Source organism: Catharus ustulatus, chromosome 22 (assembly GCF_009819885.2).
Source record: "Catharus ustulatus isolate bCatUst1 chromosome 22, bCatUst1.pri.v2, whole genome shotgun sequence".
Taxonomy (NCBI): domain Eukaryota; kingdom Metazoa; phylum Chordata; class Aves; order Passeriformes; family Turdidae; genus Catharus; species Catharus ustulatus.
In genome coordinates, this window is record NC_046242.1 from 7,599,958 (window position 1) to 7,624,099 (window position 24,142).

Genomic DNA, 24,142 nt, shown 5'->3' on the forward strand with positions numbered 1-24,142 from the left:
GTATTCCTGGATGAGTGATTTTCCTGACTTTTAAACTCTGAAATACTTTTGTCTTTCCTTCTCTGGAAGGATTGTGAGTTTGTCATCTTTGGACATGAAACACTGCTCCATATTTTCTCAGGTTAATAATGGAAGCTTTTTTTTTTAAGCAGGAATTTATTTTTTGCCTAGATGAGATGATGCTTCAGTGAAATCCACATTCCTATTTTTCTCATGGAGCTATTTTCCATTCTGACAACAATGGAATTTCAGTGTCAAAACAAGAATAATTTTTATAGCTTGCAAAACACTGTGGGATCTTTGTATTTTTGCCTAGTGCTTAGGGAAAGGATTGGATACTGGGAAACCAAGCCCTTGAATGAGTTGTTTTCTTATCTTCCAGCCTGAATTTTCCATGTTTCTTGGTGTGTTGTACTGAGGTAACCTGAGGAAGATGCCTGAAAACAGGAAGCCATTGTGGGTTAGCTGGAAGAGGGATGTATGTCCAGCAGGGGTTTTCAAAGCCAGCCTACATCCAGAAACCTTTCAGCTGGTCTAATTGCCTTTGAAAGGCTTCTGCACTCACCCAGAAAGCAGCTGGTCTCTCAGCCCAGCTGGGAGTAGGTTTCCAGAGAGTTAAACATCACTGAAGAATCATGTTTAGATGAATCTTGGTACTTATTAACACAATGGACTGCCTTACTCGGAGTATTTTCAGAGCTGCATGTTTCCAGAGTGAGGTGAGAGAGTCCAGGGAATGACATGGAGGGAGGAAAGGAGCAGACACCCCCGTGCTCACAGGTTCTGACCGGCTGTGAGGAGCAGTCCCTGAAACCAAGGGATGGATTCTGCTTCTTCCTGACCAAAGCAAACCCTCCTGACTCCTGTGCTAATCCCCTGCTCCTTTCTTGCAGGTATCTCCACTCCTAGGAATGATAACAGGGACACTCATCTTGATATTTGTGCCTGCTGCTAAAAGAGGAAATGCTGAACAACTTGGGGGGCAGCTGAAGGCTCGGAGTTCATGGCTGAGAGACATGAAAGCACTGATTAGAAAGTAAGAGCACGAGTAAAAACCATCTTTTCCTCTAATGCTTAGTTAGAACATCCAGTGGCCTGGGTTTAACATGGTGAGACTGGAAAGTGATGACATGCAGGGAGTTGCAGGAAGTTTAGTCTGTGGACCTAGGAAAGAAAATCACAACTACATGAGGCATCGACTGCTGTGGCAATGCAGGATTCCAAGTTTTGCTCTAACCTTTCCAAGATTGTCATCTAAGAAAAAGTCTGCTTTGTTTGGCTCATACTTCACACAGATCAGGGCTTTTGAAGTGTAAAAATTGCTGTGTTCCTGTATTAATTGTTGTGCCACTGTTGTTCTCATACTTAGATCTTTTTTCTTCTTTAAAAGATCTATTCTGCTGAGGGGGAAAGAAGAGTTTTAGCAATTTAAGTTAAAAAAACACACAGAAGCTTGCACTGTGGCAACTTTAAATATGTGTGAACAACCATGAGACTGAATCCATGATAACTGAATGTGCTTGTGTGCATAAAGGTTCACATGCTCACCAGTCTTCAAGCAGCTGCACTTCCAAAAAGCTGGACTGTGAATGTGCAAATACTTTCACTTGTGATTTCAGGGTTACCTTGTCATTCTGATGGGAAACTTGTAATGTCCTTCATTTTTAGAACTACTGGCTAGAATATCTTCCTGGTATTGTTCTCCAGTGCCAAAGGACTATGAAAAGTGATGTTAGATGATTTATCATTATAGTGTCACTGCTTTTGGTAGTTTATGTAAGTAGTAAACATATGGTGGCATGGATGGGGAGGGAGAAGTGAAACTGCTCATCCACGTACACAGGTGACATTTAGGGTGAAAGCCCTGTAATTCACATATCATGTCCTAGTCACCAAGTACTGACTTCTCACACAATCCCATGGAGTCCTGTGAAGCATCTCTGATGAGTTCAGTGTATTATTAATCACATGTGAATATTCCATGCTTCCATTCCTTGTGTTCCCTCTTCCCCTCAGCAAAGGGAGGTGGTAAGTGAGGAGGAGCACTGGGCTTTGTCCCTGCAGCACTGGCTCCTGTGTGGGGTCCTGCTTCTTCCCTTTCCCCACTAAACCTTCTCTTGGTTTTGTCTCCACAGCCGCAGCTATGTGTTCTCATCCCTGGCCACCTCAGCTGTCTCCTTTGCCACAGGGGCCCTGGGGATGTGGATCCCTCTGTATCTTCACAGAGCACAGGTTGTGCAGAAGACAGCAGAGACCTGCAGCTCCCAGCCCTGTGGCACCAAAGATAGGTGAGAGGCAGAGTCAGCTGCTGTACAGAGGGGGAGAGGGGGTGGGGGCTTATTTACCAGAGGAAACAGGCAAGTCCCACAGAGACAAGGTACTAGAATGTCTGCAATTTCCTCTAGGCCCTTGCAACAATGATAGGAAATGCTGGGATTGTAAACTAGGCTTTAGTTCTCTTCTTCATTGCATGAAGTCAAACCAAGAGAGAAGCAATGACCTCAGCTCTGTCTCAGTTCCCAGGCTGCAGTGCAGAGGAGAACAGAGAAAAGAGAAATCCTCTAAGGAGGATGTTTGGAGAGCTGAGAATTTGGGCTCCTAAGACCCATCTGTGATAGCAGCAGAATGAGCTGGCAGGTTAGGAAGCCCCAGTGGTGCCTGTAATTCAGAGATTGGAATAGCCCCCCTAAAACTGCAGGGACTAATCCTGTAGGCTTTTGTTTCTGTGTGAGGCAGGACCTCCCTGTTTTATTGCTCTGTAAACTGCTGTGTGTGCTGAGTTTTGCTGAAGAATGTCCCAGAGATCTGGGACACTGTGGGCTGGAGTGTTTGATGTTATACAGTGGTTTGGGTTTTCAGTCCTGCTTATGGAATATCACTTGCAACACATAAGCTATGAAAAGTAATTTTTCTTTTTTGTGATTTACAATGGTGGCACAAACCAGAAAATGCTATAAAAGCATTCCTCCAGGTAAATAAAAGATACTAGAAAAGCCTTTGTCAGATCTTTTGCTTTTTAGCTCAGGAGGGGAAATAATATTAGGAAAACCTTCTTGCCAACAGACATAATCCCATTTTAATTAAAGAGTAATTTCACGATTACAAGCTGCACCATTTCAACTAAAATTTTGGTCCAAACCTGAAGTGCAGCTTATAATCAGGTGTGGCTTATATATGGACAAAGAAGGAAAAGTTGCTGTTTTAGTTTGGAGGACAGGTGTCTGCTGAGAAAGGCAGGAGCTTCACTTTGAAATGGAGAATGTAAACCCCCTCCCTCCAAATTATTATAATTTTGAAATCAAGGGGCTCTCAGGCAAAGATATGGGAATTAGGAATAACAGTTCTTTACTAGGAAATTAAAATAGAAATACAGTACTACAAAGAAACAAACTCCAAACCCTGACAAAGCCAGAGTACAACCTGACACCCCGTCAGGCAGGGTGTTGGCAGCAGTCCCATTCCATGGTGGCTGCATCCTCCTGCAGTGACAGATGTGGCTCAGTTGGAGCAGTGCTCCTGTACAAGGTGCAGTTTCCCTCCGGAGCTCCAGTGGGGATGTGGAGAAATCCGGTTTTCCTCTGGAGTCCAGTGGAGAAAGGGACTCCCTTAGTGTCCCAAAACCTCTGTTTTTATCTTGGTAAGAAATGTTGGGCTCTTCCCCCTGGCTGGAGCAACTCCCAATGGGATGCAGTAATTTTATCAGTCCCACAGTGGGACTCAATGGCCATGAGCAGAAAATGACTGGCTGGAGGAAGGATGGGTTGTGAAAAGATAAAGAACAATGCCCTGCCTGGTTTCAATGGATGGCCCATTAGCAGAATATCTCATGTGGAGATAAGGATCACTGCCCCCACCCTCAACAGATGGTGATAGAACAGATACCTTTTATCACACCCTGTATTGTAATGTGTGGCTCATAATCAGGTGTGGTTTATAATCGTGAAATTACTTAGCTAGTGGTGTGGAGTCCCATCAACCAGAGTGTCAGCAGGCAATCTCAGGCTGTTGCACAAAAATGCAGTGAGTGAAACACACAGCTCCAGCCTGCCTGCCCATCTGCTGTTCACAAAGAGAAGCTCCCCCTCCTTGATGACACCTCCATTTTGAACTGTCCTCAAGCTAGGTTTCCTTGCCCTCAAGCTTCCTGGTACCTGTCTATGATTTCCCCTTACATAACCAATGTACAGGTTATTAATTAGTTTTGTGTATACATAATTAGCTGTTCAGGGCACTTTGTAGGAATCCCAATTGAACCCATGGAAGCAGTGTGAGCCCTTTGCACCCCTTTGCCCATAGATCAAAGCCTGTGTACAATGATAAAATTCATATGCTGTGTTTTTCTTAACTGCAGGAGAAGAGGGCTGAAATCATGAGCATTTATTTTATTTAAAATTTGCAAAACCATTGCAACCTTTCTCTTATTTTCTCTTTCTTTCCTTTGTTGTTTTTTTTTTTTTTTTTTTAAATAGTTTGATCTTTGGAGCAATCACTTGCTTCACTGGATTCCTGGGTGTAATCACAGGGGCAGGAGCCACCAAATGGTGCCGGTCCAAGACACAGCGAGCGGATCCTCTCGTGTGTGCTGTGGGAATGCTGGGCTCTGCCATCTTCATCTGCCTGATCTTCGTGGCTGCCAAGAGCAGCATTGTGGGAGCCTATGTAAGTGCAATTCTTTCCCTGTGCCAGCCCCACCAAACTCCTGCTGACTCTGTGTGCACTGTGCCCTGCAGAAAGCCTGGGGTGTTTTCTTGCCTTTGCCCTGCTGAATGTCCTTCTTTTTGCCTCTTGGCATTCTGGCACTATCTAAGTGTGCCTGAAGTCTCAACTGTTTATCCCTGCTGCCATGAGAATTCAGAGCTCCATGGAAACCCACAGCCTTTGGGCTGTTCTATCTGCACCTCAATCTACACCTTTATTGCTCCTGCCTAATGTTTTGGTAGAGGAAACTTGAGCACTTCCCTTGCAGTGAGGGTATTGCAGTGGTACCAGATGACAATTACAGTGTAATTTGTCTGTGGGCAAGCTTTTGGCTCCCTTTCAGTACCATTCATTGCCATAACTAGGTGGATTGCACCAGGCCAGTATTAATTACCCAGCAATTTCAATTTGTTATCTGTATTACCATAGCCCAGGAACCTACAGTACTTAGTGCTGCACAAATGCAGATTAAAATACAGCCCCTCCCTGAGTGCTTAAAATTGGATTATATAAAAAGATATCAAATAGATCCAGATAAATAGAATGGTTTGGGTTGGAAGGGACTTTTGAAGGTCGTGTAATCCAACCCCCCTGCACTGTGCAGGAACACTTTCCACTCGACCTTGCTGCTGAGAGCCCCCTCCAATCCGGCCTTGAATGTTTCCAGGAATGAGGCATCCACCATCTCCTGGCCACCCTGTGCCAATGCTTTACCACCTTTGTAAAACACTCCTTCCTTACATCTCATCTAAACCAACTCTCTTTTAGTTAGACTGAAGGGAAAAGGAAAAGCTCAACTATAGTAATCCAGCCTCAGGCTAGAATCTTGCTTTCAGTAGGAGTAAAACTCCACTCTCTGAACAAGCCTCTGGTTCCCTTTTAATGTCAGAGTGAGAGAAGCCTGGGAGAAGTTTATGAGGGAAAGTATGAGATGCCTGGAGTAGTGGGATCCCTTCTGAAAGCCCACCCTTCATTTCCACACAGCAGCACATGCTCAGCCAGCAAGGAGAATTCCTTTACAAGTAACCAGCCAACTGCTGTTCCTCATTTCTCTGTATTTTGAGCTCTGGCCTGGCCATGTTTATTTGCTGAGTCTTTCAGCAGCTGCCACAGTTTTGGGGAAGCACAACCAGAAAGAGTGGAAGTTCAAAATCATCGACAGAGCCAAGAATAACTCCTCTGGCTATTTAAGATTCAGGACTCTGGTTTGTGACCATGAACTGACATTTGAACTGGCAGAAAAATTATCACCTCAGACAACCTGTGAGAGGGTGTTACTGGCTGGTGAATCATTCAATCCTTTCATTGATCTATCACACCCCTCACCTGCTCCTTCCACCTCTTTGTGCAGACAGAGCTGGGATTTTCTCCTTTCTCAGACCCAGTGACAGATGTGTTCATTTGTGGTGTTCAGTCTCCTTATAAAGAAACCTCTCCCTTTCTAGGCTGGAAATACTTTTTTCAAAAATTGTGCAGCAGGAGGTGGCTATTAGTCTCATTTTTATATTTTTTCTATTTTTTTTGATAGCCATATAACTATTCTGCATTGTTTAAGTATATAAATAGAGATGGTATAATTTAAACAATCCTAGAAACAATTTATTTTATTATGGATGAGCAGTAAATCTAATAAAGAGTCAATGATTTGTAAAGGAATTTAGAGCTGCACATGGAGGGGGTATCAGGAATGTGAGCCTGTTTGTGATGCTGTTAGGCTGCAGCAAGAAGCACTGCCTCTCCATAGCCCCAAATACTCTGCTGCTGGAAACCTGATGCCCACAAAGAGAGGGTAGGTCTGGCTTTGTGTAAAGGTGGTATCTGCACCATCTAATTAGTGGCTTGTCTTCATTTTCTTCTGTCTTCACTCAGAGTCAGATTAAAAACACAAAGGACATTAATTTTCTCATGTTCAGGCTTGGTTATTAAGTCTTATCTAAAGTACAGAAAGTTCTGTAACACTTCTAGGTACCAGCTAAAAGCCAGCAAAATGGAGATGAACCCAGCTAGTTACAAGGTTTTTTAAAGCTAAACAGTACAATAGAGAACTAGCACCTGTATTATTTATATTATTGACCCAATAACCAAACTGCTGTGACCTGCAGTGCAGCACTGACTGTCCAACCAAAAACTGTTGCCTGAAATCATGAAGAAGGAAGAAGACAGAAAGAGACAATGACCAAAAACCTTCATCTTGTCCCATAACTATTACTATATTCTAAAACCTTCAAATTCAAAACCCATCACCATGTGAAATCACACACTTCCATTTAACTACACAGCCATGATTTTAACTCCATCACTCAAATTTGGAGCCTTCTCCAAGGCCTCAGGTCACAAGCAGTGTTCTCCAGGGTATCAGTGTCAGAAAGCACAGAAAGCTCAAAAACCAAAGGTTTCCAACAGGTTTGAGCTATCATAGCTCAGGGTATTATTGTGGCAGTGCCATACTGAATTGACTTCCCAAGGCAAGTCTCTAACACAAACTCATGTTTTCCCATGCCATTCAAAGAGCTGTTGCAATCTTGCAGACTTCCAGGGTGTTTGATTCCCTTGTATTTCAAGGAGAACAGGAGTAGGAGACCAGGTTGCATGGTGCAGCAGTTTCTCATTGCTCTTTGTTTTAAATCTCATTGGTCCATAATGAAGGGGAGAGTGTTCTGTGGCTGCTGGACAGAATGATGGGCTAGGTCACCTTCCTGATCTCAAAATCCATGATTAAATCTCCTTCTGGAAACAATACAGTAACATTTATGGGGTGATTTTCTTGTCTCTGATAGCTTCCTTGACAGCTTGTCCTGGCTCACATCCTTGAGTTCTGTGTCTGTGAAAGGAAAGGCAATGTCTGTCCCACAGCATGGTGGCATTTGCCAACCTTCTGTACTGTGACTGTCCTTAGGCTCCTGTCATGGATCACACCATGCAAAAATTGACAATGAATATTTTTGGAACCCTCATTGGCTCAGAGCCTTAAAATTCTCACTTCCAAGCAATTAGGTGGGTCCCCAAGAGATATTCTCTGTAACTGTGAGAGAGCTGTGGCCACCAGACCACCATCTCCCTCGCTGCTGTAGTTAACACTCGAGAGCTTTGATGCTGACTGATCCAGGCATCAGCTTCAATGAAGTGTTCAGCACTCCAGCAAGAGCCTGCAGAGCCCTTGCTTTTTAATTTATTGGTTTTATAGGTTTTGGTTTTTTTTTTTAAAAGACCTGCGTTTCCATTAACACAATCACCCTGCCCCTTACATGTTTTGTAGTTTGCTCTCTCCCTCCCCTGAACACATGGACTGTTTTCTCTTCTGCTCAGTCCTTCCTTGCAGGTGATTTTGGTCTCTGGGGCAGTTGCTATTCCCATTCTGCAGCAGCCACTCCCATCTGAGGCAGGTAGACAGATTACTTTTTTCTAGCCAGTCTTTTCATACTGATCTAGTAAATTATTGCAGTGGTAAAGTGGCTGGCAAGGTGGACTAAAACAACAATTCTGTATCATTTAGCTACCCAGACACCTGTATTTCTCTCTTCTACTATCTTGCTTGGCTGTATAGTCCAATCACTTCTTACTCAGTTTTCCTTGCAGTGTGTGCATTTCTGCTGTAATCCAGCTCCTTAAAGCACCAATTTGCATATCTGTAGGTCCCACTTTTTCTGAAATATAAACTCTTTGAAACTTGGTTTTCAAACCAGTCTCTGGAAGCCCATTATATGTGTGGCATCATCATCTCACACTGCTCAGACATTTCAAGTGCAGATTTTACACTTGTTTAAATCTCCAAGTGACTGGAGAGAGATGCTCTGCTTTGCTTTCCTTTGACACTGTTCCAAATTCCTCAATTTCAACATCTATTTCAATTCCTCAAAGACATTTTATGATCTTGCAGAATCAGCAAATCTCAGGGTAAAACCTTGCCAGAGAGCTTTTAGAGCATTTTAGACTCAACCCCAGGGACTTTCTTGTTGGTGACCTGCCTACTTGTGAGGCATCAATATTGCCCAGAACTGAGCTGGAGTTAGAATTGCTCCAGGTTCAGGAGTACATGAGGGTGTGTTACCCACCATTTCAGAGAGAAATACAAATAATGAAGGTATTGACAGATACACCCTTTGCAAACTTAATTTATCATTTTAGGGAGCCAGAATTGACTAAACTGATCATTTAAACAGAAAAGCACAGATGAGCAATCAGACACCAAATGGCCATGGTGAGATGTTACACAGCACAGCTGGAGTCAGGAACAGATGTATATATAGAGGTGAAGTCTCAGTGTAAAATGAGGCTTCAAAAAGTGTGTGAGGAGTCACAACCGTGAGCATTTCAGGAGCAATTACCTATTATCTGCTCTGGGGCTGCCCTATTTGCTGTTAGCTTCCCCAGAGTCTCCCTTGTGCAGAAATGCCACATATCCTCACATGCCCTTTGCAGTGGGTGAACTCATTTTTATAAACCCCCAGCAGCAGGTGAAGGACAGACATTTTTTAATGTCAGTGTCTTTTATCCTACTTTTTGATCTTCCTCTTGTTCCTCTTTTCCTTTTGCCAGTACCCACCTATTAATCTCATGTTTCATGGATTGGTTGAAATGCACATTCATCAGCTTAGAACTGGTGTGCTCTGATATTTGTAGCATTTCAGTGATTTATTTAAAGGTCTTGTGCTAAATTCCTGCACAAGGAAGTTCTTGCTGCCTGTAGCAATTTAAAAGTGTGCAGTTCCTATCAGCTCAAGGCAAGCAGTTGCCTGTTTGCAGTGCTGGGGGCAGGCAGGGCCTGTTGATGCTGCATTCAGAAGTGTGATTCCGTCATTCCCAGGCTCAGTTTAGTCTCTCCAGCCACAGAACCCCAGCAACAGCAGCTGCAAAGGTGTAGCAGGACAGATTTCAAAGCAGGTCTGAGTGTGTATCCTGTACCCATGGGGCACATGGCTTCAACTCCTGACAGCACCTTGTTTTATTGAATGGGTTCTCTCCTTGGCAGTTGTCATTTCCAGTGAGAGCCAATCTCAAGGCAGACCAGTGGGCAGTGGGAAAATGGAAATAGAGATTTCCTAACTGACCAGCTGGGCTGAATGACTGGCTCTGACACCATCACAGAGGAAGCAGATCCAGTCACAGAAAAAGAGAAAAGGGAGAGAAAATATTTGAGAAACAAAGACAATTTTAGAAACAAATAGAGGAAGCTTCTGTAGATCAGTGCATAAGACTTGCTAAATAAAGAAAATTATTCCTGGCAGTGACAGGGTGGTCTGAGGGGTTTAAGCAACCTCAACTGGTGTGTGGGAAAGACAGTGGCAGTGGTCACATCATGTCACAGCTGCCACTCTTGCAGTTCTGTGGCTTTTAATGTCTCTTGCTGACCATCTCCATAGAATTAAGGATTGTATTTCACCACAAGACACTGCTGTTGCAAAGCCCATATTTAATTCCAGTCTTGACTGGACAGATATTACCCCTGTAATGCTGCTGGGGAGAGAAGGGATCCTCCACAGTTCTCTACACAGAGCTGAACACATAACTTGGTTCCCAGCAATGGAAGTGGCTGTGCTTTGGGGAGTTGTGGCTTCCTTCTCTTTTCTAACTGGCTTTTTGGAATAGAATAGTGCAAGTTTGACTTGGTGATCCTTAAAGGGCTTTTCCAACCTCAACAATTCTATGGTTCTAAGTATGCAAGCCTGGGGCTGTCTCTTCATGCTGGTTTTTCATGTTCTGCTAAAATCAAAAGTGTCAGCCTTTAATTTAGCTGCTCTGTAGATCATAAACTTAGTTTACCATAACAATATTTCAGGCCAGCCCTCTAGAGCTCTGATACAAGTCTATGGTTTGCTAATAGTCAGGATAAACCACAACAGCAACAAGGAGTGTGCTGTGTAGGTATGAGAAAAATAAGCAACAAAAGAAAGTTTGTGACAGCTTATTTTTCCTCTGAATGTCAAGTGAATAAATCTTCTCCTTTCTGTGTGTTTTGTTACAACAGATTTGCATTTTTATCGGAGAAACTCTTCTGTTTTCAAACTGGGCTATCACAGCAGACATACTAATGGTGAGTGCACTTTGGAACAGCATCTTCCTGTGTTCAGAGAAGTTTGTCAACTTGCAAGAGCAGCCTGAAGTTCACAATTTCTTCCAGCTCCTAGTCCTTACTTCAGCCTATTCTGGTTTTTATTATTATTATTTTTGCTTACTGAAAAGTGTCACAAGGAGAGAGGAAAAAAATCCTTTTTCTCCTTTGTTCTGAGCACCAGGGAGAGATGTCCAGAAAGCATGAGATTTCTGAATTCAAATAATTTCCCAAAATTTTAAGTGCTTGTGCAAAACCCCAAATGCACAGAATTCAGGCAGCATTTCCTAACAGGCAGCACATTTGTGGGCTTTGTTATCAATAACTCAGCTTTGTTCTGCTATAGGAAATCCTTCCCTCCATCCCCTCCCTCCCTCCTCTGACCACAAAGGCCGCCCATCTACCTACCATTCATCACATACACAATAGAAACCCACCTCTGGGAGAGCAGAGAGGAAAAGAAAGTATAAAGAATTTTTGGACTGTGTCCACCTTTTCCAAGAGGAAAGTGTCAAGGACTTTTCAACTCATGTCCTTCATTTTCCATTCTTTCTCCACCACAGAGCTTTTTAAGTCTTTCAAATCAGCAGGCTGACCTCAGCAGTCCCATTTTCACATGAAATAGTCTGGACTTTTGTTCAAGAGCTCTGCATATTTTGTAGAGGTTTCCATCAGAGTCCATCAAACACAATATTGCAGCCCTGTTGTGAAGGAGGTGTTGCTAATTGTATGAAAAGAAAGGCACTAAGGCACAGAACCATTGCAGGACTTTCCTGAGGTCTTTTGTCAGCTTGTTGACAGAACTAAAAATGTAATCAGTCTGGCATCAACAGAAAACTCCCTTGACTTGTGTTTGTTGGTTATGCAAACATCAGTGAGGAAACAATCAGGCTCAGTATTCTTAGATGTAAAGATAATGGTGTTGATATATTGATTCAGCAGAGAACTTCAAGCCTCTGCTTAAGTTCTGTTTATGTTGAAGTTCAAGGTTGTGTTTATATTTTAAAGTAGCTCTGCAGTTGCATTCCTGATGAACTTTCCATCTTTCACTCATCTGTGCAGGGAGGGCTTTGAGAGGTGGAGTGGTTAAATCCACTCCTCAGTGTGGGTGAAGCACAGAGGAACAAAGGCTGGCAGTGTACTCTGGTAGCATTGGATGGCTTCTGATTCCTCCTGCCAGGTCAGCTGTGTTGGGACAGAGCTCTGTGGGGCTTCCCTGGCACTTGCATGGCCTTTTGCAGCTTGTGCTGACTTCAAGGCTGCTGTGACCATTCATAGTGTGGTATCTCAACACTTGCACAGATGTGCAGCCTGGAGACAGCTGTGCTGAGGAAGAAATTCCAGTGCAGTGTGTGTAGCTGCTCATTCCTGCCAGAGCTCCCTGTCCCATCCTGCCTCTGGCTGTGGTGTTCCTAGGAGCAATCCCAGTTCTCTCCACTCAGAATTGGTGGAGAGGATTAAACAGCAGCTGTTTTATACCCTCCTGAACATTGGCTGGCACAGGTATGGGCTCAGCTGAGGTGGTCCCAGCTGTCAGACATGTTCAAGGTCCTCCAGAAAATAATACTTGACCTGTGTTGTCTCAAGGTAACCCCAAAAGATATTTTCAACCAACTGCTCTGTTATATCAAGGATATTAGGGCTGCCATCATTGTTCCATTTAATTACAGAGATTTTTTTGTGTTGATTTCAATGTGACTTCAATATCCTGTAGCTTTTGAACAGCTTTTATAGGATTTGCCATCTGTCTTACCAGCATCCTATAGGCAGTTGCATTTTGTAGGGATGCATTTACAGTGATTTATGTCGCTTTAGTGCAAAAGAGTTCCATAAGAAATGATTGGAAATAATAGTTCAATTTTCCAAAACTAGGAAAGAAACTAAAAACATGTTAAAAAATGGATTTTGGTAATTGCTGGCAACTTTTCAGCTCACTGTCCTCTGGTCTATTTAGGAAAATGAACTGAGTGTTGTCTATAATGCCCAGCTTGATGCATTAACAGCATGAGTGGACGTGTGAAAGTTTTAAAGAAATAAATGCAAACATCACTTTTGATGTTTACATTTGATGTGTCCTCAGCACAGGTGAGGACAGGGCTGGAAGCAGCCAGGCTGAAGTGCAGACAGATCACCCAGGGGATGAGAGGGGGCTCAGGCTGTCATAGGTGAGAGCCAAGGCTACAGCCACGTTTGACAGGCAGCTGGGTGGGAAGGCATTGCCAGAGAAAGATGTGGAAATGCTTTAGCTGATGCACTTTTTATGTTTAGCAAATTAATGTTAGTGATTACTATTTATTTGGTGTAATCAGAAGTGTGTCTGTTCTTGCCTGAGGCTGGGAAGGAGTTTAAAAGCATTATTAGCGTAAGCTTAACAACACTTTCATCCTATACATAAATATTACCCTGTTTTCATGGATAAAAGCTCTCAACACTGCCTGAACACTGTTCTTAATGATTTCATTATGCCAGGAGTGAGGCTTTTTGGAAATTGCATCCCAGGTGATTTCTCACAGCTTTCCCAAGATTTACAGATCCCGTGACTGCTGAAGAATCCTATCGGGCAAGTTAAGGACCTCCAGGGGTTTTTCAAATTTAATTTCTGTAGCAAAACATGGATGTGTGCTTATTATCTTCCAGTTTAATAGTTGGCTCTTCCTGCTCTGTGCTTGCATTGCATCCAGTGCTCCTCCTGCAGAAGGGTCAGAGCCCAGCTCCTCAGCCTTCCTGCAGTGCAAGGTGCCAAGTGCTGGCTCTGATAAACTGTCAGGGCTGCAGTTCTGCACTGCCTGACATTCTGAAAGGCTGAGATTTGTTCCAAATGCAAATTTGTACAAAACAGGTTTTATTCTCCTGAGCACAACTCTCCATATCTCCTCCCAGGCACATGCTCAGATGGTGCTTGGGGAAAGGAGGGATGCTTTGTATGGAGCTTGCTAATTATGAAACAGATTTCATCAGCCATCTTTGCAAATTGGCCTTAAAATTACCAGAAGCCCAAAGTAGCATTAAAACTGCCTCATAACAGCAGAATGAATGAGCTCCAGTGCAGCAGGCAAGTGGGTAACTCAGATATGTGCAGTGTGTGGGGCTTTGTGGGAGGCTGGTACTAATAGTGGGGGTTTCCTCCATACCACATCTCAAAAGCAGAAATGATGGACAGGGGCTTGGAATTTTTGTGTAAGAGCCACAAAGCAATCTCAAGTGCCTCTATTTCAATCACAGTCTCTTTAGGTCTTTGCTGAGAAAAGCCATCCTCCAGTTTATGCATAGTCCTGACATTCATGCAAAAAAATTGCTATGCATATTTCTGTTTTCTTTTAAAACATTAGTTCTTTCTAAATGGTCATGACCTGCCATGAAGGAGCTGCTTTGATGTTTTGTTGTAAAGTCAAAGTCTTCCTTTAGGCTTGAAACAGGCACAGACTGGTGCTCAGCTGTGCCATAGGCATGTAGGAATGTTGCTTTTATTCTGATTACCTTCCCTAAAAATAAAACCCAGTTATTTATTTAGTACAAAATGCTGCCCTATTTTTACAGCCAAAGATAAATTGCATTTTCAGAGGTTCTTGTTGCTTCTCTGAGTGCCTCCACACAATACTGCAAGTGCTGCAGGTTAGATTTGAAAGGCAAGGTGAGGAATGCCTGAGAATGAGGGAACAGAGCCCACTCCAAACCCTACAAGAGCATCCAAGGGCTGCAGGTGGAGGTGTTCTGCTCCATGATGTGCTGGGATCTGGGAATCACAGCAGCCTCCTCTCACTTCATTTAGGAGAACTTTTATAGGCAGTGTCTTTGTGGAGGGTCTCTCTGGATCCCAGCCTTGCCCTTTCCTGAGCAGCAGGGACAGCTGTGCTATTTCCAGTTCTGTCAGTGGCTGGAACAGTGTTAGTGCATGTTTTCTTTGTCTTTGGTGCTTCTGTCCTGACCCAGAAAAGGCAGCAGAAAGCTTGAGAGTGGAGTTTCTGCTAAAGCTTGGACATAAACATCAGAACTTACCTCTGGCACGTGGCCTTTTCCTGGGAGAAGGGGGATCTCTCCCCATTAACTTCTTCCAGACCAGCTCCTGCTGGTTCTATCACAGGAAGGAGATGTCAGCAGTAATCCCTGGCCTTTGTGAACCTCTCTTTAAAGAGCAGAGGTTTCCAGAGCTGCTTGGTCAGCCCCCTGCCATCCTCTGTGCTGCCTGCCTCTGAAGCTGGGATCAGGGATGAGCCAGGACAATCCCACAGGCTTCCTCCCTGGCTGCTGTGGCTCCTCCACCTCCAGTTTCTGTGGGATGACCAAACCAGGCCATGCATGGTTTGAATTTAGGTCTATTTTAGTATTGAAGTGCCCATTTAGAGTTGTAATTTACTTCTGTCTTCCAAGAACAGTGGATGTTTGCTTCCAGCTGCTTCCTGTCCATCAGAACAAAATGTTTTTAAAGTAGGGATGGAGTGGAGTTTTTTGTTGTTTTTTGGAGGTGCTGGTTTAAATTTTTTTTCCTTTCCAATATGTTTTTCAAGGAGGTCATGTTCATTTGCTTGCTACATGTTGGGTTTTTGCTTTGAGGGGGGTGTTTGTCTCTTGAATTCCAGACTAAATATACCAAGTTTTAGCCCTTCATGGTGTTTCAGCCATCAATAACTTCTTCAGTTAAACTGGAAATCTTGCTTGCAAAACTGTGTTTGCATAATATAGCTATACATGCAAAATTATGTCTAATATATGTGTGTATATTCATGTGTATAAATATTTATATATGCATGCACACATGATACAGGTATCATTAAGATTTCTTCCTCTAATTAGCATCAATTCACTGTCCCTCCCTGAAAGTGGTACATTTTAATAAATGTGCCATTTCTTTTGTCCTTTTGCTACAAAAATGAATAGAATACAGAACCAGGCAGGTTTTTTTCTCCAGATTGGTTAACATAAACTCTACAGAAAGAAAAAGCATTTTAGGTTTTAAATTTCGTGTTTCACAACTCTTGAATCAGGTAGAATTTCATTTTATCTACTCAGATGCCCTTTCCCAAAGAGATCTTGTAGAATGCCTCTCCACTGCCCCTCTGTGAACTGGGCCAGGTGGGAAGAGCAAAAATAACTCACTCTTCATTTTTCTTTTCTTCTGTCTGGTCTATCCAGGTTGCATCCATTCTCTGCCTCTTTGGGGAGTGGGAATGAATTGTGGGGCTCTGCTGCTGTTCACATCCTGACCTTCAGCACGTTTCAGTGTCTCTAATGAGGTTTAGAGCTAATTTTCCTCTTGGGATTTCTTTCTTCAAGTCGTGTTCTGAGCTCCTGGATGCAGCAGGAGGGCAGGGCCTGACATCCACAGCTGGGCAGCTGCTCTGGATCTGAACACATCTTGCTCTTCTGTTGTGCAACAGAAGTTGAACAGGGTGTCTGCTTAATACATGGCATGAAAGTGCATTAGCAGTGTGCATTTGCAGCTTTGTCAAAGCAGGGATGAAAGAACTGGCAGGTCATCTGAACACACATGGTAAACCCTGAGGAAAAGCATTTAATCTAATTTTACCCATAATTCAGAATTGTCTGTGCTTGGAATGAGATAATAATTTTAAATAGGCATCAGTTCTCTTTTAGTGTGGATTTTCTCAATGCTCTTTGTTTTGTTTCTGGCTTTTATGGTAATTATTTCCACTGCAGACAGGGCAACTCCCCTTCCCTGTGAGGAGCAGTTCAAGCACTGCAATGTACTTTAGTCCTGTGCCCTGAGAGAGTCCTCCCTACCAGTCAGTTCAGGTGAAGGATCTCTGCATCTCTGGCTGGGATGGGCCATCCTGAAATGTCACATTTAATTAATAAATTACTTTGGGAAAGGATTGCAAGGATGCTGGCAAGGCAGGACTTGTAAAGAAAGACTGAAGGCAGCCCATCAGAGAGAAAGTGGATAAATAAAACAGATCATGGTCTCCAAAGAGCTGAACAAGAGTCATTCCTGTCAGAGCCACAGGAAAGGCACAGTGAGGTTCAGTGCTTACAGGCAGAAACAATGCTCACTTGGATTTAGAGACCTATTGAACTCTTCATTACTTCCAGCCTTTAAATCAAGACAGGATCAATTCATAAACTGGGATATGTGGACTTGATGCAGATGTCCTTAGCCAGCATCTTTAACAATTTATGCAAGAGACAATTACTTCCTTCTGCCTCTAAAAAGTGTATTATAAAATTAAGGTCATTCCACAGGACAAGGGGTTGCTAGGTTTTTTTATTTTTTAATTTTTTATCCACTTTCATGGTTAAAGCTCTATTATCTCTGAGCTCTAGTCCCTTCATGGGGAAGTAATTTGTGTTTTCCACTGTTCCTGTGTAATCTGACTGATTCTGCATGACCTGGCTAAGGGTGTCATGTCCTATTAGAGGAGAGGAGACCAAAATACTGTATCTTGGCTATGGAAAATTTTCCTAACGTGACTTTGTCACTTTTCACAATTGGAATCACAAATTTTTGAGAAAAATGTAAAGTGGCTAGAGATGGACTGGGAAGGGAGGATGGGTGACTGTGACCTTTCATACAGATGTGGATTGCTGATGGTTTAGGAAACAAATGGAATAAACCAAATATCCCAGTTTCAGCACAATCCTAGATTGGAAGGCTGATGGTGTTGAGCAACTTTAAATTTCATTCTCCCCTCCAGCAAAACAAAATACAGTCTGAGGAGCAACAGCAAAGTATCTTGTGGGCAAAGCTGATAGTCCAAGCAGTGCTGAGAATGGAGCAGGTGGGCAGAGCTTCCTTCCCTCAGCACCTGCCAGCAGGAAAACTCCAGAGCAGGAAGGGTGTCTGAGTTTGCCTGAGCCAGCCATGGATGGCCAGTACCTCTGTTGGGGTGGCTGCTTTGTTTTGTGCTGCCCTGAGCATAAACTGAGCAGCACAAGAGAGATGGGCAGGTTCTTATTTCAGCTTCTTCACCTGTTTTTGTTTCTTTCCCCTTTGCAGTACGTGGTCATCCCAACTCGCCGTGCAACCGCAGTGGCCTTGCAGAGCTTCACTTCACACCTCCTGGGAGATGCTGGCAGTCCTTATCTCATTGGATTTGTAAGTGCTCACAGCAGGCTCTGGCAGGGTTTGCTTTTGTTTCTGAGCTGCTCATCTGAAATGCCAAGTTAGACCCTGCTGGGAAGGAAGGCCTGTGTTTGTCAGCAGAATGGGGAGTGCTGCAGAGCAGTGCAGCTTCTGTTGCCTGGTTGGGTTGAGTTGTGAGCTGCACTTCAAACCAGCAGTCCAGGGTCTGCTAAATAATCTTCCACATCTTTTTAACCTGAGGTGTTTATGAAGCCCACAGACAGCTCTGAAAAGAGGGAGTGTCCTTGCTGTGGTGTGGACATGGGGCCGATAGAAATGAGGTTGGAAGAGTCATTTGTGTGTTTAGCTGTTAACTGACCTCAGAAACCAAATACCTGTTTGTGGGCAGCAACACACAGCTGCACCTGGTTTGTGTGATAGTAAATCATAGAACCACAGGTTTTTCTGGGCTGGAGAGCATGGACAAGCATCATCCGGTCCAGCTCCTGGCCCTGCACAGTCACACCAACAGTCCCACCCTGTTCCTGAGAGCATTGTCCAAATGCTCCTGGAGCTCTGGCAGCCCTGGGGCCATGGCCATTCCCTGGGGAGCCTGGGCAGTTCCCTACCAGGGGTTTTTATTAGTATTTTTATTAGCTTTATTAAATTTTATTTTATTTGTATTAGTATTCCTTCCTGGGGTGTTCACTTTGGGTTCCTTTCTGTGACTGCTTCAGCAGCTGGCCTTGGTCAGACTGGGGATGTCCCTTCCTATGCCACCATTATCCTACTGCAGAACAGAACAAGGGACCCAGCTCCAAAATCTGGCAGTCAGAGAATATTCACAGTTGAAAATAAAAGGCCTGGGAAATGTAATGAGGAAAAGGAATCTGGATACACTGGGGAAATGTCTTTTTCCTTCAGTGGAGTTTGATGCATGGAGTTTCAGAGATCACAAATCATCATTTATAAAATATAGTAGCTTCCACAGAAATCCCTCAGTGACCCTGCTCCTGATGTGTTGAAAGTGCTGCTATCCAGGGGTGTAACTGGGATCTTCACTGGTCCCAGCAGCTGAGAGACAGGACTTTGATGTGCTCCTCCAGCTCAGACACAGCTGCTGGGTGCTGTGGGGCTTTTTTATTTTTTACAACCATCATTGCTCATCTATTCATCCTATAGACATCAGTGTGTGTAGCTACATATACTTATTTTTCTACACTTAATTTTGTGAGTATATCTGTTTAATTATACATAAATGTTTACTTTTGAGGGGCAATGCTATGGCTGCTCTGTAGCCCTCTGAAGCACACAGGAAAAGGCAGCTAGAGATAAGACTGAGAAGACCAAAGAAATGAGAAATCTCTCAAGAGAATATAACTGCATACTTTAGCTTAATTCCTTGTTTACTTCAATGTTCTGGGTACCTGGGAAAAATGATCTTATTTTAGAAGTTATTTGAAGGTGGCAGGAACAAAGGAATTGCAGGAGAGGCTGCTGCAGGCAGGGCAGGTGGGGAATGTGGGAGAGGAGAAGGGAATAGGCAGGACAGGGGCTGGAGATGAGGCAGGGCTGGGGCTGCCTCAGTGACTGCTGCATGTTCATCCTTTCCTTAGAGGAGAGGGATGTCCAGGAGGAATACCTAGGGCCCTGAATGATTGCAATTATTCTTGAAAGTTGCCTGGGGCTCTTCAATGTCATATATTAAAAATAGAAGGTCTTTGGTTGTAGAAATAATGTGCCTTGCCCTCCTGGTATTCAGAGATCAAGCAAGTTGTGAGTTACTTAAGGATTCTTGGCTGAAATATGTATAGTCCCAATTTAATAGCTGCATTAGGCTTTCTTTAGACTGAGAAAATATTTGTTATTATTTTGAATGATCCTTTTCTAATGCTGTAATTGTTGGGCAGTTGTGATTTGGGAGGAGGTGATGCAGTCCAAGGCTCTGTGCAGAGGAGGAGGAGTGAAGCACTCATGTCATGAAAGGAGCCAGCATCCCTCTGTGCAGCCTCTTCTCTGGCTGGGCTGATTCATCCTTCCTCTGCTACCAGGACTGAAAGGTCAACTACAGCTCCACATAACACAGGCAAACAAATGCTATTTCAAGTGAAAGGACAGCCAACTTCAGCACCAGAGCTAAGGCAAGCACTGAACCTGGGTATTAAAAGCCACAGGAATTGTCCAGCTGCAGAGCAGGATGGAGACCTTCATGCAGCATTGAAACCCCACCTGGGCAGGTTGCAGGAGGAGCTCAGATTCCAACCAGATTTTCCAGGCAGTCAGTGAGGGCTGAGTAACCTACTCCTGCTGGATTTAAAGGAAATTTGGGAACCTGATTCCCTGATTCCTTCTGGGAATCCCCACCCTGAGAACATCAACTCCCACTGCTGTGAGTCCAGACTCTGCACCAGGAGAGCAAGAGCAGGGGTAGGTTTTGAAGGAGAGCAGCAGGAGGCCCTGGAGGTGTCCAAGGAATGACTGGACATGGCACTCGGTGCTCTGATCTGATTTACAAGGTGATATTCAGTCACAGGTTGGACTTGATGCTCTCAGAGGTCTTTTCCAACCTTAATGATTCTGTGATTCTGTGAGCTGCAGTAACAGGCAGGCTCAGAAGGTGAAACAGCCTCCTGGTCACTTGGGTTCACCTGGGATCCTGGAGCTCTGCTGTGTCTTCCAACTGCTTACAGAATTCCCTGAAGTCCCCTCACTAAATGATCAGTGCTTTGATCAAACATGGCTGGAATCCTACATGGTTTTGGTGAGTTTATAGTGAGATTCCCTCTAGCAATGCTCTTAAAGAAGAACTGGTGACCTTGTCCTTGTAGCACCGAGCTGTGGCAGGCAGTTGTCTCTGCTGGATACCAGTAAATGTTGTATTGATCTTAAAATGCCTGTGTGGAACACAGAAGGTGCTGATCAGCCCCAGCCTCAGGTGTGCAATTGCTGCCCTGCTCTGTGGTGTGTCCTGAGAGCTCAAGGTCACACTCAGACTTTCTGTAACTTCTGCACTGCAGCTCCTTAAACCACCCAAAGGAGCAAATACACACTAGTGATTAAAAGCTAAGTGGCAGGGAGCACATATGTGTGGCTATTTTTCATGTCTCTTTAAATATTGGTAACTTTTATCATGGTAAAAAGCCTCAAGATTGACTTACAAAGGAGTTATGCAAATGCAGCTTTAGGGTGGCAGCTGTAATTTGCATAAAGCTTTGCTACATGGCAAGCTCTGAGATCAATTACTGTAAATCAGCACTGCCTGCTCATTTCCAAATGAGAATAGGCATTGCTGCAGTATTTAGTAGATGGAGCTTTTATTCCTAGAGAGCTGAAACTTTTTTCAAGATCTTTATGATAACCAACCTGTGGAGTTTAAATAACTCCTTTTTAACAACTCCAGTGTCACTCCATGCTTTATTCTTGAGGAAATTGGTGAGAAATCTCACCTGCTGAGTGCATTACACCCAAATATGTGCAGTACTTTTCTGTCTTTGACCACTCCCGCTATGCAGACACGATTGCTGCAGCACAGAAGTGTTAAGAGAAATGCCCCAAAACCCACCATTAATGTTGAGTATCAGATAAAGGTCTTCACCTGCTGCCCTAGACAGCATTTCAGACTCAGGAGAGCAAGGGGATGGAGGTGGCAACAACATGGGCAGCATGAAATAGTTAATTCTTCTCAGGCTGCATCACAATTCCAGCTCTTTGTATCACTAATTCTGGTTTGATCTTTAAAATAACTTCAAGTCCTGCTCCTGTGTCCATCTGTGCACAGGCATGAACCTGTTTTCCCTCTCAGGGTTTACAGCATCCTTCTTGTTGTGTCCCCCTCCACTTCCTGACTGCTCTTCTCATTCTGGAAGTCTGAATACAGGCAAAAGGGTTTTGTTTTTTTTTCAAGGCTGTGGCTTTGGACTTTTTCTTTCCTTCCTCCAAGTTTGTAATTTTCTTTCTACCTGAGCATTTTTCCATCCTGTCCTTGCCAGCAGGACCTTCTGCAGACCCTGCTGTCCCTCCAGGTGCTGCTGTAGGCACACACTGTCCTCACTGAGCTGTGCTGCCTGCTCTCCTGTCTGCTTAAACTCTCTCTCATCTTCTCTGTGCAGCTCTTCATGAGCTCTGAGGATGAAAACCAGTCTGTATCTCCTGGTCACACCTGTGAGGAGGATGTTCTAAACTGCCAGAGATGGCTCTCCTCCACGAGCACCTTTGGATGGGCTAAAACCTTCCCTGGACTCCTCTGGTGGTGGTTCCCCTCCTCCCTGCCCTCCTGGGCTGTTCCAGTTGTACTGGAGGGACACCACCTCCAGCCCCTCCATGCCAGCTGGGCTGTGGGAGCCTTGGCACCCTTCACTTTTCTCCCTTCCCCAGCTTTCCTGTCAGCAGGTTGATAAATCTAATGAGCTATTTAAGCAGCAAGAATACAAATTACCTTCCTTTAGCAAGTAGTTAGCAGAGCACTGTTAATTATCCCTGGTGCAGAATATCAGGGCAGGCAGATCAGCATTTCATTAGGGGCAAGGCAAGAAAAACTACTAAATGTAGCAATTAAGATACTTTTAATGAAAGGTATAACTGGAGGTGAAGATTTCACAGCATCTTGGCCCAGTTTGAAACAGCCTTTGTGTTGATTTGGTTGAAGGTGTTTACCTAACCAAGTATATCTGTATTGAAAGTAGCTCTATGTGTGAAGACTTGCCTGCCTGAGACAGCAGAATTCATGTATTATAGTTCAAAATTCATATTTTATGGTTTAAAATGTTATGGCTGCTTCAGAGTAGGACATGCTTACCCTGGAAGAACACTTTTTCCAGTTCAGTTTGCTAGACTAAAACTCCCATTGGGATTCAAATCCACTTCTGACTGACTTAAAAGCAGCTTATTGCAGTAAAGTGGATCATTGGGATGTGGTGCTGCAGTCTGGGTGTTCTGTCCCTGTCTGACCCAAGTAGCCATTCTTCAAATATGGCCCTTGCTGGTGGTGGCACTGTCCTGTCTCCTGCCAAAGCAGGGGGAGAGATGAACACCAGGTCAAAAAGGCAGTAATGTCCTGTAATAAAAATGTGCAAAATACTCTCCTGGCATCACTCTGTTTCATGGAGCATCAGGAGATATTCCACTGCTCTTGTGGGGTTGAGGAGGGAACAGAGGGCTCTGTCTTGTTGCCTTCTGCAGCATGTTCTAATACAGTGCACATGAGTTTGTGTAACAGCATCTCCCATCACCTGGTAGAGTTGGTAGATGAAATGTGATACACATTCATGGTTTTTATTGTTCTTTCTTCACCAAGTCCCAGCTGCTTGGCAGGTGTGGTGTAACTCTGATGGCATCACTCCCCCTTTGCCCACATTCATGCCTGTGTATGACCCACAGTGGGTAAAATGGAACGTGGCCTTGCCAGTCTGAGCATCGCTGTGCTCCTCTTATTACCTGTTTCTTCAAGCAGGAACTTTAAGTTGAGGATTTCTCTGGTCCTGAGTAATTAAAAGCTTTTTTCATAGTGCACTGAGAGGCCAAATCTTTAACATAACTGTCAGCTGCAAAATAAGAGGAGAATTAACCACCTGGAGACCAGTCCTGAAGGGATTGATCTCCTCATTGCAACGAGCTAACAAACTTCCCACTTCTGATGACTCAGGAACAGATAAGATTTAAGTCTGCCAATAAAATACCAAATGACTTCCCATCTCTAAAATGCTCTATGCAAGGAATTCACAGCCTGCTTTGGTGTTTTTTCAGAGTTCTGTGCATCTGTCATGTTCATGATTTTGTTAGATGTACAGGTTCTCAGTATTTTTGATAAATGTTTAATGTGGGTGAAAGTATCTCATTAGAGAAATCCCACAAATCCAAAGCAGGTCATTGTTGCACTGGAGTATTTCAAGCTTTGTCTCATTACTCTGTCACTCCTCTGTGCACCAAAAACCCCTTAAATAAATGTTTTCTTCCTCTGAGCTGCCAAGGATCCTGCACGCTCCCAGGATGGACAGTTTTCATGGTGCTGAGCACCTCTCAGAATGAGTCCAGATTCTCTTCATCACAAGGAATCACTTTGTTTTCATGGGATTTGCAGCCAGGGAAGGGGCCCATGCTGCCAGGAGAGGTGGGGACAGGGCTGCTGCTGCTGGCCCTGTGCCACAGCCCTGTCCTACATGGCAATGGGCACCCCCATCCCTGCCTGTTCATGTGCCTGGGCCCTGTCATGGCCCTTCTGCACATTCCCTTGGCATAAGGCATCTCTCTCTGGGAGCAGAGGAAGTCCAGTCTTACCTCAGAAAATCCCTGGGCAGACCAGAAAGGTAATTAATGACTTCAAGAAAAGAGACTTTCAACCCTTTCCAGGGGAAATGGGGCAGATACTGCTCTGATGTACC

The 24,142-nt window shown here is 44.0% G+C and overlaps 1 protein-coding gene across 4 annotated transcripts in view; it reads left to right on the forward strand.

Moving 5' to 3' along the window:
* The window catches only part of LOC117006030 (protein spinster homolog 2-like), a 135,205-nt gene that overhangs the window by 86,466 nt on the left and 24,597 nt on the right, over nucleotides 1-24,142 (forward strand). For 3 of the 4 annotated variants that reach the window (XR_004419939.2, XM_033078251.2, XM_033078253.2), the window contains exons 6-10: nucleotides 894-1,036; nucleotides 2,136-2,288; nucleotides 4,470-4,659; nucleotides 10,664-10,729; nucleotides 17,700-17,798. Coding sequence is in view for 3 of the 4 variants with exons in the window: in XM_033078251.2 (XP_032934142.1) it covers nucleotides 894-1,036; nucleotides 2,136-2,288; nucleotides 4,470-4,659; nucleotides 10,664-10,729; nucleotides 17,700-17,798 (651 nt within the window). In the remaining variant the exon portion in view is untranslated. The remainder of the gene's footprint in view (nucleotides 1-893; nucleotides 1,037-2,135; nucleotides 2,289-4,469; nucleotides 4,660-10,663; nucleotides 10,730-17,699; nucleotides 17,799-24,142) is intronic. The other variant, XM_033078252.2, reaches the window with a different exon arrangement.